The sequence below is a fragment of the Pholis gunnellus genome, assembly GCF_910591455.1.
Source record: "Pholis gunnellus genome assembly, chromosome: 3".
Taxonomy (NCBI): Eukaryota; Metazoa; Chordata; class Actinopteri; order Perciformes; family Pholidae; genus Pholis; species Pholis gunnellus.
In genome coordinates, this window is record NC_136529.1 from 26,740,384 (window position 1) to 26,756,762 (window position 16,379).

At 43.6% G+C, this 16,379-nt stretch overlaps 3 protein-coding genes across 4 annotated transcripts; 2 read left to right on the forward strand and 1 right to left on the reverse strand.

The window, feature by feature from the left end:
• Nucleotides 1–1,904: 1,904 nt before the first annotated feature.
• On the reverse strand, nt 1,905–8,110 carry mkrn2 (makorin, ring finger protein, 2). Its single transcript, XM_079156507.1, has 10 exons — nt 8,000–8,110; nt 6,176–6,304; nt 5,632–5,762; nt 5,192–5,323; nt 4,928–5,103; nt 3,945–4,010; nt 3,706–3,854; nt 3,025–3,135; nt 2,789–2,933; nt 1,905–2,694 (listed from the first exon to the last, which is right to left on the reverse strand). Exons 1-10 carry the CDS (start codon nt 8,023–8,025, stop codon nt 2,533–2,535), a joined length of 1,227 nt encoding a protein of 408 aa, XP_079012633.1. The 5' UTR covers nt 8,026–8,110; the 3' UTR covers nt 1,905–2,532.
• A 1,668-nt stretch (nt 8,111–9,778) lies between these two features.
• On the forward strand, nt 9,779–12,115 carry LOC306693857 (MKRN2 opposite strand protein-like). 2 transcript variants are annotated; one of them, XM_079156513.1, is made up of 4 exons: nt 9,779–10,303; nt 10,503–10,552; nt 10,862–11,030; nt 11,332–12,115. In XM_079156513.1, the coding sequence occupies exons 1-4, from the start codon at nt 10,101–10,103 to the stop codon at nt 11,564–11,566; spliced, it is 657 nt and encodes a 218-aa protein (XP_079012639.1). In that variant the 5' UTR covers nt 9,779–10,100; the 3' UTR covers nt 11,567–12,115. The 2 variants fall into 2 exon arrangements, with proteins under 2 accessions (XP_079012639.1, XP_079012640.1); XM_079156514.1 differs by having other exon boundaries at nt 11,285–11,546.
• A 483-nt stretch (nt 12,116–12,598) lies between these two features.
• On the forward strand, nt 12,599–16,097 carry tsen2 (TSEN2 tRNA splicing endonuclease subunit). The gene is made up of 12 exons (XM_079156508.1): nt 12,599–12,838; nt 13,396–13,462; nt 13,553–13,592; nt 13,697–13,924; nt 14,067–14,220; nt 14,349–14,423; nt 14,577–14,627; nt 14,801–14,945; nt 15,165–15,201; nt 15,371–15,482; nt 15,558–15,647; nt 15,813–16,097. Exons 1-12 carry the CDS (start codon nt 12,668–12,670, stop codon nt 15,870–15,872), a joined length of 1,230 nt encoding a protein of 409 aa, XP_079012634.1. The 5' UTR covers nt 12,599–12,667; the 3' UTR covers nt 15,873–16,097.
• The last annotated feature ends 282 nt before the right edge of the window (nt 16,098–16,379 follow it).

Here is a 16,379-nt window from a genome sequence, read left to right on the forward strand (position 1 = left end):
GGATTAATGTAATTAAAGGTGACAGAGAAAGAGGGACAGCAGAGCAGTAAAGTTCCCTCATCTTCAGGACAAAAGATACTCCTGAAATAATGTTTGTGTCGCACTTCTAACACTCTGAGGGGAGAATTCACAATAGGATTAACGCGGCCTTTAGGCATTTAAACTCTCAAAGCAGTTGCAAAAGGTCAAAACAGCCCATTAACTGCGCTACCACCAGCCCTAGCGTAAGTTCAATCAGGAAGACTGTACTCTCATATGCCTAAACCCGTAGTTTATTTCCCATACATCTGCCAATCACTCCTCATGCATGCACACTCATTATTTCATTGCTGTTATTGTTCGGGGCTGTTGATCATGATATCAGCTGTCTAGATCAGCGAGTCTCTTCTATCCAATAGCACAACGACACAATGACATCGTTGGCCTATCATCTTGCTGCTGTCTCTCTTAAATATGACTCATACCTTCAGTACTGCTGCTGTTACGCAACCCTCCACCTCCCCATCACTGCCCAGCCTTCGCAGATTCATCAGCTTCATCAGCTTCATCAGATTCATCAGTTTCATGAACTCATCCTTCTATCAGCCACCATCACCACCAGTGTGTGGACTCCACGGGGGGGTTTATCTTGCTGCTGCTCAGGGCAGACGCCCCTCGATTACAATTCTCCCTGTAGAGTCCAAGTGCCAAAGACTCTAAAGACTTTATCATCACATATGTGTCAAATTGTCCCTTTTCTATGGAAATGTGCCTCACTGGAAAAACATCAGTGCTTAATAGCCGAGTGCAATCCATTCTTTGTGAATCAACCCATGAGAGTATTTTAGCTCTAAAAGTCACATTTGAATATTGTCCTGTTAGCTTAGCTAGTGTTAGCAGCTTAGCCTTGCTAACGTTTGCATCATGCTCTGTTTCCTGATGCTGATGACGTCTCAAAGAATTGCATTTGTTATTAAAAGGTGCAATGTATAATGACTGGCCACATGGGATGGTGTGTGTTAGATGATTGTATATAAGAAGTGGACGTAGTCACAGAAACGTCAGCCATTGATTTGTGGACTGACGTTATGAAGCCTTGTCGTTCAGCATTTTGGCCGTCGCCAAATGACTAAATGACTGAAATTACTAAATGAACATCATGCTGTATTGAAGAAGACTTGAAACTAGAGATTGAGACCATAAACTCATGTTTACAATGTTTACTGAGGTAATAAATCAATCAATCAGGTAATGAGTCATTTTCTCATAGACTTCTATAGACCAGAGGAGTCGCCCCCTGCTGGACATTAGAGAGAATGCAGCTTTAAGGCATTTTAGCATCAGTGGTCAGAGATACAGGAGTCTACATTTATGCCATGAGACAAAACAAAATCAAAAGTATGACCTTTAGTGTGAGTGGGACCAGTCAGAAGACTCAAGGACATTTTAAGACCTCTTGGCACAAAGGAGTTGTCAGGGCAGCAGATGAGGATGTTAGTCCTTTAAAGTAATTAAAGTAAGTAAAAGTATTCAAACACCGAGTCTAAAAGTACAGGAATCAGTTAAATAAATATGTAGTTTAGCATTTAAGTCCCGCTAGGTTACTAAAACTACAAATTTCACCATCAAGCAATCAATCCAAACATCTGATTACCTTCAGATCCATATTAGATATACAAGATGTTCAGTAAGACTATTTTTTTGTTTTTTATAAACACATTTTTGTCCAGAAACAGAAAATCTGAGCAGATAGTAGAGAAGGAAGGAGGAGATGAGGAGACAGAGAGATGTATTTCTGTGGGTTTAGCATCAAAACACACAAATCTGTTGTTTTCAACCACTTTACACACAAACAATCATCTCACAGCCAAACACCCTCAGGTTCTGTATTTATAAAAAAAGATTCAAATGACTTTGATAAAAGAAATGATTTTATTCATTTACATTTTATTTTTGTTTTCATGTACTCATTTTTCATAATTACCTCTCGTGTTCGTCTCGTTTTTAAAAGACGTCTGAACCGATTACAATCTGAAATCATCTGAAGTTCTGTTTAAAAATCTTAATCTTGACGAAATTCATTATTATTTATCATAACTTAAAAATCAGAAGAACCCCATTCAATCCAAATCCTGTCCATCTGAGGCAGGACACACATATTCAACACAGATGTCTGAAGACAAACGTGGGAAAGATAAGTCTAGTTTACCTAAATGCTCCTTTTTGGAGCACCGTATAATTAAGATAATACATTGTTCTTAATTGGATATCTGAATTGTAACCTTACTGGCTAAATGATGGAGGAAGATCAATTTAAAACAATACCACAGAATGACTTCACACTGACTCAGTATTTACTTATTTACACAATAAATAAAATGGTAACAATATATCATTAACCAATTACCGAACTTGTGCACACGAGGGATTTAGTTTTCCAGATTGAAACACACCAGAGAGCTGCAGAGTGATCATGTGATTTAATATTTCAAACGATCCCACAAAACGAGGCCGCCGTCGGTCGGACCTCAACGGAGGACTCGGTTCCGGTCTCTACTGGTCCTCGGTGGGCGGGGTCTCCGGCCCGTCGTGGCTCGGCCCCGACATCTGCATGAAGAGCTCCCTCATCTCTGTGATGTCATCATCCAGGGACGGCGGGGCCGGCCGCTGCTCGCGCTCCTCGATGAAATCCCACAGACGGACGTTGTTCATGAACTACAAAAAAAAAAGATGCAGTTTATAAAAACTACAAAACTAAAAGGAGCGCTGAACTACGAATCACAATGGCGGAGGCTGAAGGTTTGCTGACCCGGACGTTCCCCTCGGAGCTCAGTTGTTTGCGCGGCCGGTCGGGTTCTGCTCGGGTTCCGTCTGGGAAGGCGTGAAGATACAAACACTTCCCTCCGAACGGACACGAACCTCGACCCTGATCGAAGTACTTACAGGACTTCTTACTGCGGAGACACAACAAAGACATGATTTTGAAGATTTTAAACCAAGAATAGCTTAACGCACGGCCGCTCAGTGACACGCAGGTTGGCTCACCTGACTCCGGACTTGAAGAGCTCTATGAGGTGGTCCTTCTCGTCCTGGTCCTCCACCCAGTAGGCCGAAGGGATGACGAACTCTGAGACGACTCGACATTCTGGACACGACCTGAGAGAGAGAGAGAAACATTATATCAGACAGAGGGACCTCACAGACCCTGTACTAGACTCAGAGAACCCACCTAACAGACGCTGTCAGATCCTATAAGTACCTAACAGGTCCTCAAAGACCCTGTCCCCAACTCACAGTTCCTATCCTGACCTCCCAGACCCTGTCTTGACCCGACATACCATGTCACATCCTCAATGAACCTGTCCCGACCTCGCAGACCCTGTCCCAACCCCACATATCATGCCCCATCCTCAAAGAGCCAGTCCAGACCTCCCAGATCCTGTCTTGACCCGACATACCATGTCACATCCTCAAAGACCCTGTCCCAACCCCACAGGCCCTGTGCAGACATCACAGCCTCTGTCCCATCCTCAAGGACCCTGTCCAGACCCCACATATCATGTTCCGTCCTCAAAGACCCAGTCCAGACCCTGCAGACCCAGTACAGACCTCCCAGACCCTGTCTTGACCCGACATACCATGTCACATCCTCACAGACCCTGTCCCGAACTCACAGACCCTGTCCCCCGTCCCGGACTACTGGTTCCGTCTGAACTGGACTCTTACTTGATGATCTTGTTGCTGAAGTTCCTGGTGCAGCGCCACTGTCTGATGCAGGCCAGACAGAAGGTGTGACAGCAGGAGGACAGGATGCCGAACCTGCGGTCTGACGGATTCAGCTTCTGCACCACCAGCTCCATGCAGATGGAACACACCTGAAAACAACAACAACAACAAACAACAACAGTTACAACAACAGCTACTGACACCATACGTCGCCAACGTGAGTGCCCGACTGAACCCACCTTGTCCTGGCTCAGCTGCGCTGCGAAAGCCTTCTCCATGTCGGCCTCGAAGGCCAGCATACACATCTGCAGACAGACAGGTATTACAGTCAAGAGTTTAACAATAACAACAAGCTTCATTGTGAGTTAAATAATTATAAAAAGCTCGGCGTCACTGGTCGTGAGTCGTAGTTTGTTTACGTACCGAACGCAGGCCGCAAATCCGCACTGGAGACGTTTTTGAATGGAGACGGACTTTGATTCTTCTTTTTTGGGGCCAAAGCTATTTTAAATGTATATATTATTTTTGGTGTCTGAAATATACTGTTTGTTTTTATCTAGACGAGATAAAGCTGTTATCATCACTGTGAACATCTGTGATGTTCACAGTGATGATAACAGCTTTTTTACTTCGACCTACAACCTGGATTAGTTTATATTCGGTACAATATAGTGGATAGTTGTCCCGACCAAACAGACGGTGTCAGGTCCTCAAAGACCCTGTCCCGACCAAACAGACCCTGTACTGCACTCACAAACTCTGACAGGTCCTCAAAGACCCTGTCCCAATCTTAACAGACCTTGTCCCCAACTCACAGCTCCTGTCCCGACCCAACAGACCCTGACAGGCCAACCAGTTCGGACTGGTTCCTACACCGTCTGGACCGTATAAATAAGCTCTTCCCTGGTTCCCCGTTGTTCTTCTGCTCTGTGTGTTGAACTGAGAAACCTTCTTGCAAGAATAAAGACACAAAGACAACGTTGCTTATCGAAGTTCTTTACTAATACACAACGAACACTAAACTCAGCCTGAAGGACTTCGCAGGGTGGCACATTAATTAGAAATCATGTTTATGAACATTATTGCTTGTACTATTCAATTAAAACTGTTCAATGTCACAGCAGCTTTACATGATGGTTCACACAAGTCCTAATAATAATTCAACGCAAACATGAGGAGCCAACAGCTAATCCATCAGGTTAGGTCAAATTAACGTGCACACCTTCTCGTGCGCTCTCCTCTGCTCGGGGTCGTGGGGGTGGAGCACGTGCAGCCCGCACACCTCACACAGGTCTCCATGGAGGTACGTACAGCTGTCCTCATAGAAGCAGTGTCCGGCGGCGGCGTAGGGACACAGCTGGGGTAGGTCCTGGTAAGCCCCGCCCACAGGGGGAGGAGCTAAAGACAGCACAGGTTGACATGTAAAAACACTTCATCTACATCGCAGACGACTAGCAGCCAATCAGAAGCCAGAGTTTCATCCCACCTTGTTCCTGTGCTGAAGCGTCCAGACCCGTCCTGATGGCTTGAACATACGAAGGAGGAGCTGCTGCCGCCGCTGTGACCTCAGGCCCCAAATTGTCTGGTGGACCCCCAAACATACCGTCTACACCCAGGACTGAGAGACAGGCAGGCAGACAGACAGACAGGAGAGAGAGACAAACAATTGTTAGGAATCAGATTGTTCAGGCCCCGTCCCAGACTCACGATCCCTGTCCTGGACTAATAGTAATACTAAGTGCACCCGACTGCGATCTGGCTGCTGGAATCACGATAACAGAGTTACCTTAATACAACAACTAAAAAGTGGGAGGACAAAAAGTCTCATCCAGATGAAACAAAACAATACTCTATTTAAATAAATAAATAAATAAATAAATAAATAGAGTATTGCATCATTTGAAAGCACCGCAGTGTGTCAGTCACCTCGTTCTCTGAGGACCATCGTCTTCTTCACTCCACCTCTGACTGAAGGTGGAGTGAAGACAGCGCCAGCTCCTCCTAAACCAGCGTGATCCTCTGGACCTCCTCTGGATGAAGATTTGATGTGGTCATACCTGTACACAAGTCACACAAAACCTTAATACACACAGGAAGTGACACGACCACGAACAGAGTGACACAACCGCTTTACCTCAGTCCGGTGACAGTAAACAAAAGGATGAGATGTTACCTGTCTGTCAGGTGACTGTTACCCGTCTGTCAGGTGAAGTGTTACTCGTCTGTCAGGTCAGTGTTACTCGTCCGTCAGGTGAAGTGTTACTCGTCCGTCAGGTGAAGTGTTACTCGTCCGTCAGGTGAAGTGTTACCCGTCCGTCAGGTGAAGTGTTACTCGTCCGTCAGGTGAAGTGTTACCCGTCCGTCAGGTGAAGTGTTACTCGTCCGGCATGTGAAGTGTTACGCGTCCGTCAGGTGAAGTGTTACCCGTCCGTCAGGTGAAGTGTTACCCGTCCGTCAGGTGAAGTGTTACCTGCAGCGCTCTCCGTAGGCACACACTCCTCTCTGGTAGAACTTGCAGATGGTGGAGGGTTTACTGTTGGTTGGGTCGTGAGAGAACAGACAGCGGCTTCCCTCCCTGCACACACCGTGGAGGAAGTACCTGCAATACAACACACCTGTTACACCTGCTGTGCAACAAGCACGACAAAAAAAAATCTTCTCTGTGATTGGTTAGTATTTAACAATCATTCTAAGATCTGTTCATAGACTCCTCAGAGACCTCTTGTCCGGTGTCTTAACTATAGCCTCACAGAGCTTCTGTAATGGCTGTACTTATATTCATACCTGCAAACTCATGCTGGCTAAGGTAGCTTATCAAGAGTAAAATAATAGCTGTGATCTATACACACTTCTGCATTAGCAACCCGCTGAAATGAAGGTACAGGCACCTTAACCCTCTCTCTCATTACTTCAGGGCCCTTGGGAGCGACTGCACGTGGGACTGTTAGTCCTCTGGCTGTGGTCATCACAGTGAAAAGTGTCTGTCAGTGTGACGAGAGGGCACGTGAGCCCTTGTTGCTGTAGTTCATCTCCTTGGAGCAGCGGCTGCATTTAGCACACCCTGCCTTATCAATGTATTTAAAACACTGTGACAGCGGGAAGCTTCACGTCTGTGTAGACCTCCACCTTTATCCAGGCCCAGCTCCACTCACATCTCAGCCCTGCCCTGAAGCTCTTTGACCGCATCATCTCATCAGTATCTGGGCCTCATCATTGTGGTCATACAAGTTATTCTGACCACGAAATCGCCTCATTCTACTAAATGAGGGGGGGGGGGGGGGCTTCATGCTTCATCACGTTATGTTTTTTCCCCCTAATTCGCGATAATGACGAACTTTGACAGTCCACAAAGTTCCGTATGCAGTAGACGTTAACTTAACCCAGCAAGTCTGAACCGTAACGGAACATAACGGAACTTAAACTGTAACGGAGGGAAATGAAGACGGTGTAGACATCTTAACGCTGATTGGCCAAGACTCGACACGTCACATCAAAGATGTTTTATTGTGAAGATCACCTTTTCTCCTCGTCTCCCCCCTCAAAAATAGAACCTCTACGAATCTACACGATTCACGTGAATGACATATTTTGATTCAAAACGGCGAATTTCGCCGAAAAACGACAAGTTTGCAGGTATGAACAGTTTCATTAGTTAATTCATGTTGTTGATAATAAATAAACAGAGACGCAAACGGGATCTACCAGAAGACAAAGACATCAGAGGGCTGCAATTAATTATTGTTTTCATTATGATATAATGCAGAACCTTTTCTGTATTCATTGATTAATATCATGGTATGTATATATATATAAATACATAAATAAATGTGTATGTATATATATATATATATATATATATATATATATATATATATATATATATATATATATATATATATACACACACGAGTATACATTTGTGTATACATTTGAGTGTGTTATCTCTGATAATCTGAACCATCACCGTTAAATCCCGGTTTCCTGTCCGGTTTGCTCACGTGTGACCTTAACTGTTACCGGACTGTGTTACAGTCTCGGTGTTTCTAATATTTTGTCCACCCCTATTGTAGTACCCGGATGAGACGGCCCAGGTGCGTTAACAGGTAATGTTTGTCAATCCGAGTGAGTTTTGACTTCTAACGGGACACAAGCTAACAGCTAACAGCTAACAGCTAAAAACATTAGCGCGAGGCTAACGCGTCCGCCGTCATCGCAGAGAGACACAGAGCGCGAAACCGAAGGGCAGACAGGTAACAGACTGACAGACGGGTGGCTGACAGAGCGACAGACTCACCTGCAGGTCACCTGTTTGGTGCTCATCTTCCTCGCGGGGCTTTAGCTGCTACGGCTGCTTCCAAGTGGTCGCGTCGGTGTTCCCTTCAAACACCACCGACTGACACCCGTTGTCACAGCAGGAAGGTTCCTTCTTCTTCTTTCTTCTTCTTTGTTGCGGTTTAGTGGCGGTTGGCAAACAATGAATTAGTGCATTACCGCCACCGACTAGTGTGGATCAGGATATCTAGTACTTATATAGTTTATTAATAATAAAAATAATAATAATAATAAAAATAATACAATTTATTTATTTAAAATGTATTAAAAAAAATAAAACATTTATAAAAAATAAAAAAAAATTATCAAAAAAATTAAACATTTATCAAAAGAATTAAATATTTATCAAAAAAATTAAACATTTATCAAAAAAATTACAAATTTATCAAAAAAATTACAAATTTTTAAATTTTTAAATTTAACAAATTTAAATTTTAAATTTAAATTTTTTAAATTGAATTTGTGTATTCAAAACATTTTATTTAAAAAAAATATTTACAAAATTTAAAAACAACATGCTCATATTTTCATGGAAGAAGAAATCTATTTCCTTGGTTTCTTCTTCGTTGGTCTTTAAAAGGCGGTTTTAGAGGCTTGTTGCATTACTGCTTTCTACTAAATTGAAAAAAAAAATGTTATTATATAATTGCTGGTCTCTCACTTTGTCGAGGTTCATCGTGTATCATAACTCCCATAGTTGTAATAGCGACTGGGGCTGAGTGCAATCAGAGGATTGGTGGTTCAAACCCTGGCTCCGGCTCAGGCACCACTAGTTGCAAGTCGATGTGTCCTTGAGCAAGACACTTAACCCCCAAAATTGCTCCCGTAGCTGTGCCTACGGTATGATAGCATCTGAATTGTAAGTCGCTTTGGATAAAAGCGTCAGCTAAATGACTGTAATGTAATGTAATACGTTATAATCTTTTTATATACCTCATTATAATGTGGTTTTAATTACTGTTATAAAGCATTATAATGTGGTTATAAGTTACTCTAAGTGGCCATTGTTTGCTTTGAGTAGAGTAAAAAAATATTTTACAACCTTTTGTGTGTTCAAATTCAATGATATTTTTTCCCCACTTTGCTTAAGGCGGCTGTCTTTTATTTTTTAAACATGAAATCAGTGTCAAATGGGTTATTATATTATCATTAACAAATGTTATGAGAATATTGTCCAGGACATTTTATAAAACTATTGGTCAAGTCATTACAAGTTTTGGTTTTATAACTTTTATCAATCACGTTAAAAGCTAATTTTCTTTAATGATTTGGGGAATTGTGAGTTTGACAATTCAAGGCTTTAAAAACAAGCAGGAGACGTCTTCAGATTACAACACACACACTCACACACACACACACATACAGACACATATACGTACCCACGCACACATACACACGCATACATACACACGCACACACACACACATACATGCACACACACACACACACACACACACCGGTGAGATGGAAATCTTGTTGACCTACATTCAGTCTGTTGAAACCAATCAGATCGCAGGGCCGTTAAAGTTGCATTAAGGCTTTTATTTTGAAGGTGACTCTAGTTCGTACAGTTTCCAGTCTGAAGGTCAACTGTTCAGACTGCAGCAGGTACACAGGTGAGGCAGGTCACATGACAGCACCTGTAACCTGATAGGACGAGTCCGGGCAGTGACGACATCTGATAGGCTGTAACCATATAGCAACCAAGTGTGACACGAAGGAAGGGGAGAAGAAGAAACGGACGACTGACAGACAAGAGGAGCAGAGAAGAAGAAAACATGTCAACGTATACAGTGAGAAGAGGTGAAGAAAGGAGGAACAGAAGATCTGAGGAGTAAAAGGAAGAGTGGTGGAGTAAAAAGAGGAGGTGAGGAGTTAAAGAAGAACTTAACGAGTTAAAGGAGGATTGGAGGAGTGAAAGAAGGACTGGAGGAGTTAAAGACAAACTGGAGGAGTAGAGAGAAGAGGTGAGGAGTAAAAAGAAGAGGTGGGGAGTTAAAGAAGGACTTAATGAGTTAAAGGAGGACTGGAGGAGTAAAAGAAGGAGGTGAGGATTTGAAGAGATGGATCTCAATGTGATCCGACTGAGTCACTGTCAGAAGGAGATCTTCTGTTTCTCGGTGCCGGAGGAGTGTCCCAGCTGTGGAGAGGAGCTGAGGGGGAGCAGACTGCAGGAGGCACCGGTCAGCCTCCCCTCCCCCCTCAGCAACGCACACAAGACCTCCAGCTGTCTGCTGGTTGCACCTGCACACGACAATTACAGCAGGTAAGTACACACAGGTATACACACAACAGGTATATACACACACAACATGTAAGTACACACACAACAGGTAGATACAGACAGGTATATACACAACAGATAGACACACACGCACACACACACACACACACACACACACACACACAGAGGTAAATACCAGTTGAGACCAGTATAACCAGTGTGTAATGTGCTGTTTCCTCAGAGAGTTTGATGGGACATCAGATCTGCACACTGGTATCTCCAACACTTCAGGTAGGACTCAGGGGTCAGAGGTCAGACTCTCCTGCTACAGTCATGACTGTCTATGTGTCTGTCTGTCTGTCTGTCTGTCCACCTGTCTGTCTATGTGTTTGTCTGTCTGTCCACCTGTCTGTCTGTCTAACCGTCTGTCTCGCTGTTAGTCCACCACTTTGCTCCAGACTGAGTTATCTCAACTACTGTTGGATGGACTGATTAATGTGGTTCATCATTCATGTTCCCCTGAGGATGAACTGATTCGTCATCTAGCGCCACCATCAGGTCAACATGTTAGTGTGTGTGTGTGCGTGTGTGTGTGTGTAGGAGTTGTGTATAACTACACTCATGGAGGAGTTGGTAGAGACCAGACTGGGTGGGAGCGCTGCGTCAGCGTTCCTCTGGTCCGACCTGACATGTTCCACCTGCTGGCTCAGTGGGACCAGTACCTGGACCGCTTCTCTGACGGGCCCATGTGGGACCCGGCCTGGCACAGGTACACCTCACACCTCTCTCGACCCTGTTCACCTGTCAGTCTCTCACTGTCTCTCTCCACCTGTCTATCTCTCTCTCCATCTGTCTGTCTCTCATGTACGACGAAGGGTACCATAGCTGCTTCACTTTCTGTCCATGGTTAACAGTTTTTCTCCCCTGTCCATCTGTCTGTCTGTCCACCTGTCTATCTCTCTCCCTCTCGTCTTTGTCCACCTATCTGTCTGTCTGTCTGTCTGTCTCTCTACCCTGTCTTAGTACCTCTGTCTCTCTCTCTCTACCCTATCCACCTGTCTGTCTCTCAGGTTCGATGAGGAGCACCATAACTGCTTCACTTTCTGTCTTCAGTTCATTAACAGTGTCCTGGCAGCAGAGGGGCGGAGCTCCCTGAGCAGAGAGACCTTCACTCACAGCTTCATCCTGCCGAGGATGAGGAGGGTCACCAAATACACCACGCTGTACCAACACATACAGAAACATCGGTACTACATGGTGGACAGACAGGAGGACAGACAGGAAGACACACCAGGCTTATTCTAGTCTGTTTTAAGAAGGAGGGTTCAACGAGTCTCCACTGTCGGTCTTCTTGAGGATGAAACAGTGTTACAGTCAATCTGTTGGACTGAAACACAGTTCACTATAAAGTAATATAAGTTTATGTTCATCACATTTGAATTATCTTATTTGATACTTCGTGGGCAGTTTAATAGTTTATTGTATCTAACATAGAAGGTTGTCACTAAACGTACGGGACTCAAACAACAATAAGATCACAGCTGACCTAAATACAACACATGAGTATAAATGTGTGGACAAAAACAGCAGCTTGTGTGTGAGCTCCATGTAAGAGTACAAATACATATGTGTATATGTTGTGTGTGTACTTGTATGTTTCTCTTGTACTAATATGTTTGAGCTGTGAAAACAGAGTTTCCTCCTGTCTAAGAAAACATAAGAAGACATACTTGTAAACTCTTCTAATTGATCAACAAGTATTTAGTTGAGATGAACTTTGACTCATTCAACATTTAACTTCCGTTAAAAACTAAAAATCATTCCCTGAGACTCCACTCCAAAATAAAAGACATGCATGTTTCTGCCGCCTCATTATCCAAAATAACCTCTTTCTCTCCTCCAGCTCCGTTCACAGAAATGTCTTCCCCTAACTGACCTCTGAATTCAGATAATTTTGGTTTTATTTGTTTATGTCTGAGTTGTTTCCACAAAAATACTGCAGCACCCAACACATTTTGTCAGTCAGCTTTGATTGAGATGTTTTATTTATTTTAATTCCTAGAAACGCCTCTGCTTCGAAACATAAATAAGGAATTACAAAAAAATTTAAAAATAGAACATAAAAAAAATACATAATTTTCTTCTCAGGTTTTTTTCTTCTGAAAGGACTTTTAGAAAATGTAATTTTAACTTATGTTAGACTTTAAAAATATATATAAACAGCAGGTTTACTGAAGGCGGAATAATCGGAAGGAGGCCGGCAGTTCCCTACCGGACACAGATTCGGTGACACCGCAGCGTCCTACAGCAAAATAAATCCGCAACAAAAAAAAAAGAAGTAGTCCGGACCCAGTGGAGGACGAGAGCTCCCTCTGGTCAAACCCGGTCCCCGTCAGACCAGGAAGCATGCAGGCGGATTTTCGGGCTCCGCGGAGACGCACGCGGGTGCACGAGGAGTACGTGGCTCCGCTGCCGGTGAGCCGCAGTCCGGAGGAGAAGAGTAACTTCCGGGCGGAGCTCATCAACCAACACGTGCTGGTCTGTCATCCGGACCACATCCAGAAGATCTATAACCAGGTCTGAGTTAATTCACATCAGGTGAAACCAGGTCTGAGTTCCACCACAATATGTAAAAACAGATCTGAGTTAGTCCATATCACATGAATCCATATCTGATTTAATCCAGATCCTCTGAAACAAGGACTATATGAATCCTCATCCTCTAGACCACATTTGAGTTAGTCCACATCCTCTAACCAGGTCTGAGTTGATCCAAATCCTTAAAAAACTAAGCTTGAATGGATCTTGTTCCTCTAAAACCAGGTCTGAGTTAATCCACATCCTTTAAAACCAGGTTTGAATTAATCCTCAGCATGTGAAACCTGGTCTGATATAATCTACATCATATAAAATAAGGTCTGAGTTAATCCACTTCCTCTAAAACCAGGTCTGAGTTCTTCCACATTATATAAACCAGGTCTGAGTTAGTCCACATGTGAAACCAGGTCTGAGTTGGTGTACATTGCATTCAGCGGGTCTGAGTTAGTCCACATTGCGTGAAACCAGGTATGGTAGTCTACATTGTGTGAAACCAGGTCTGAGTTAGTCCACATCACGGTCTTGTCTCGTTCCAGGGTTACTTTGGTAAAGGCATCCTGTCCAGAGCCAGACCGGACCACAGCATCTCTGACCAATGGGAACGTGAGTTCACACACACACCATGACCTCATCATCAGTCTCGTCCAATCAGCACTGTTCATTGCAGTCAGCCGCTCTCTGGTTTTGTTACAGAACACGAAGGTTTGTTTCTACCTGTCATCTCACAGTCCAGGTGAGTGACATCACATCCTGTCTGTTCACATGATGACATCACATCCTCTCAGCTTTTTCTCACAAATAAAAAACCCTCCTCTTCCCCCTCCTCTTCTTCTGCAGATACGAAGAGCTCCTCAGGTGGGCGGGTTCTGCGCTCTCTGCTCAGGGATTGGATGAAGATGCTGTCAATCAAACCTTGCTCAGCCTCTCTCAGCCAGTAGAGATGGAGGATGTGAGGAGGGAGGCGAGTGAAGGGGAGGAGCCCGGATCAAATGGGGGGGCCTGTCCCCACACAAAGAGGCCTCGGTCGGGGTCAGGGGTCGAGCCGGAGGCCAAGAGAAGCTGCAGGTAGAGTGGTGCTCTTCGCTTGGGGATAAATCTAATTATGTACAATTAATTTCACTTTAAACTAATCCGGGTTTAAAGGGTCCGCTCACCTAAATTGCAAAAAAAGGAAAACAGATTCTCTCTCTTCTCCTAAACATTTCAGGTTGGGCGAGCAAAACCAGGACTCTGATCCCGGCTCAGATCAGGACTCTGACCTAGACCCTGACCTCAACTCTGACTCTGACTCTGACTCTGGTCCTGATCTGGATCCTTTGGTTCCCGGTCCTGGTTTTGTCCTAGTGGTCTCAGACAGTGAGGTGAGTCTTCAGGCGTTTTATGTTTATGATTATCTTGACTTTGACGTCTCACTCCAGATGACACGTATGTGTCAGTGTCTGCAGGTGTGTTGTTGTGTTTAATCAGTATGTGTGTGTTGTGTCTGCAGGTGTGTGGGGGGGTCAGGGAGGTCCGGCGGACTCCTTTCTCTCTCACAGAATACCTGCAACTTAGTCTGGAGGAGGTAACACACCAACAATTTTATTACACATTTTGTTTCAGCTTGTTTCTGTCTATAAATACTACATTACCCATGAGCCTCAGCTGCTGACAGATTCAGATAGTGATCTGATTTGTATCTGAATGGTTAAAGGGTCATTCTGTAAACTGTGTACAGGCATTCTTCCTGGTCTACAGTCTGGGCTGTCTGTCTGTCTACCTGAACCAGGTAACTATCTGTCTGTCTGTCTATCTGTCGAAGTTAATTGCATTTCCATTTTTTGTTTGACTTCCTGTTTCTACATTTTATGAGTAAATATAAATAACAAATAAAACTTCCTGTCAAAACATTTTTTCACAAATTTAATCACATCACCCATATCCTCTTCTGTGATTGGTCAGGAGCCTCTGTCAATCATCCAGCTGTGGCGAAAGTTCCGCTCCCTGAGGCCCGACTTCGTGAGCTCGTTCGCAGCCTATCAGCACTGTCGAAGCAGGGGGTGGGTCCCTAAAGAAGGGGGTGGGGCCAAGTACGGCGTGGACCTCAGTAAGACACACACATATACACACACACACACACACACAGTTTTGAGTTAGAAACCAATTTAAAACTGGGACCAGTTCCATGATCCTCCAGTGTCTGAGGTGACTTGAACACATAATTGACAGCTTTTAATCATCAGAGCACAGGAGGCGGAGCCTGAAGTGAGTTAAACATTCAGTCTGTCACAATTTACATGATTCTCTCTTTTCTGTGTGTTTTCAGTGTTGTATAGGAAAGGACCACCTTTCTACCACGCCAGGTAACACACACACACACACACACATGTCGTGCTTTAAAATTAAAATAAAGAATAATAATCTTTTTCACGTTCAGTCCGCAATTCCCGAAAAGTTTCCAAGAAAGATTTGAAAAAAAACTTTATAGAAATGTTGTAATCTTCACAAATTGTCCCTCTCCTCTTCCTGTAGTTATTCGGTTGTAATTGAGCGGGTTGATGATGCGTTCAAGGGCTCGCCATTGCGTCCGTTTTCGTGGCGTTCTCTGGCGGCTCTCAGCAGGATCACCTCCAACGTCTCAAAGGTAACGAGTCGACAGACGTCCTATCGGGTGAGGTTTGATTCGGGTGTTTTTATTTCTTTGTGTTTGTTTTTACAGGAGCTGATGTTGTGTTACGTCATCTATCCAGCCGACCTATCAGACGCTGAGCTGGACTCATCTGTCTGTCTGAGCAGACTGAAGATTCAGGTAGAAAATAGGAAGCGGCAGCTATTCGATAAGTCAAATGATTGATTAATTGATCGACAAAAAAATAATGGCGTTGTATCACTGTGCATGTAAAGTAGTAGTGATAGAGTTTAATTAGACAAAAGAGGAAACCAGAGTGAAAAAATAGGGGTTTTCTATCAACAGGAAGTGATCGTCAGCAGGTGGGTTTCCTCCAGAGAGCGAGCGGAGCAGGACGACATCTGATTGGCTGACGGGAGACTTCAGAAACTGATGATGTCACTGTGTGATGTCCCAAAAGAGACTTGACGAGCCAAAAGAGGATGAGATTTTTTTTTTTTTATTGTCATTAAAGAGTCATTAGAAGTTTCGAGTGTCCCTGAACGCAGCATGAGTCCTCACAAGGAGTTAAAGTCCAGCGGAGGTGTGTGTGGTGCTGCTGCATGTCGTTTTACTTTCTTTAATTTCTATTTCAATGTGTTCTATTGGAATGAGGTGAAGATGTTTGTGCCGCCCCAAAAAAATAAAGTAAAAATAATGAACAATGAAAATGTGGTGATTATTTTAGAAAATGGTAATGTAATAACAATTATCGACATATTCATGTTCCAGTGAGATTGTTATGGAAGCCCATTTCTGCCATTGTGAATAAAAAAGATACAGATCCTCTAAATCAAAATGAGAAATGTTCTCAAAATAAAGACTTAGTATCTGATAATTATGACTTAGCATTTCATATTTACTTCATAATTA

What these genes read in the sequence shown, in the direction of transcription:
- mkrn2 (XM_079156507.1), bottom strand. Translation starts at nt 8,025, where the DNA reads ATGAGCACCAAACAGGTGACCTGCAG. An exon ending in GCCTACGGAGAGCGCTGCAG is followed by an intron (nt 5,763 to 6,175) that starts GTAACACTTCAC and finishes ACTTGTGTACAG; the next exon opens with GTATGACCACATCAAATCTT. An exon ending in CTCTTCAAGTCCGGAGTCAG is followed by an intron (nt 2,934 to 3,024) that starts GTGAGCCAACCT and finishes GTGTCTCCGCAG; the next exon opens with TAAGAAGTCCTGTAAGTACT.
- LOC306693857 (XM_079156513.1), top strand. Translation starts at nt 10,101, where the DNA reads ATGGATCTCAATGTGATCCGACTGAGTCACTGTCAGAAGGAGATCTTC. An exon ending in GCACACGACAATTACAGCAG is followed by an intron (nt 10,304 to 10,502) that starts GTAAGTACACAC and finishes CTGTTTCCTCAG; the next exon opens with AGAGTTTGATGGGACATCAG. An exon ending in TGGGACCCGGCCTGGCACAG is followed by an intron (nt 11,031 to 11,331) that starts GTACACCTCACA and finishes TCTGTCTCTCAG; the next exon opens with GTTCGATGAGGAGCACCATA.
- tsen2 (XM_079156508.1), top strand. Translation starts at nt 12,668, where the DNA reads ATGCAGGCGGATTTTCGGGCTCCGCGGAGACGCACGCGGGTGCACGAG. An exon ending in CAAGTACGGCGTGGACCTCA is followed by an intron (nt 14,946 to 15,164) that starts GTAAGACACACA and finishes GTGTGTTTTCAG; the next exon opens with TGTTGTATAGGAAAGGACCA. An exon ending in TGAGCAGACTGAAGATTCAG is followed by an intron (nt 15,648 to 15,812) that starts GTAGAAAATAGG and finishes TTCTATCAACAG; the next exon opens with GAAGTGATCGTCAGCAGGTG.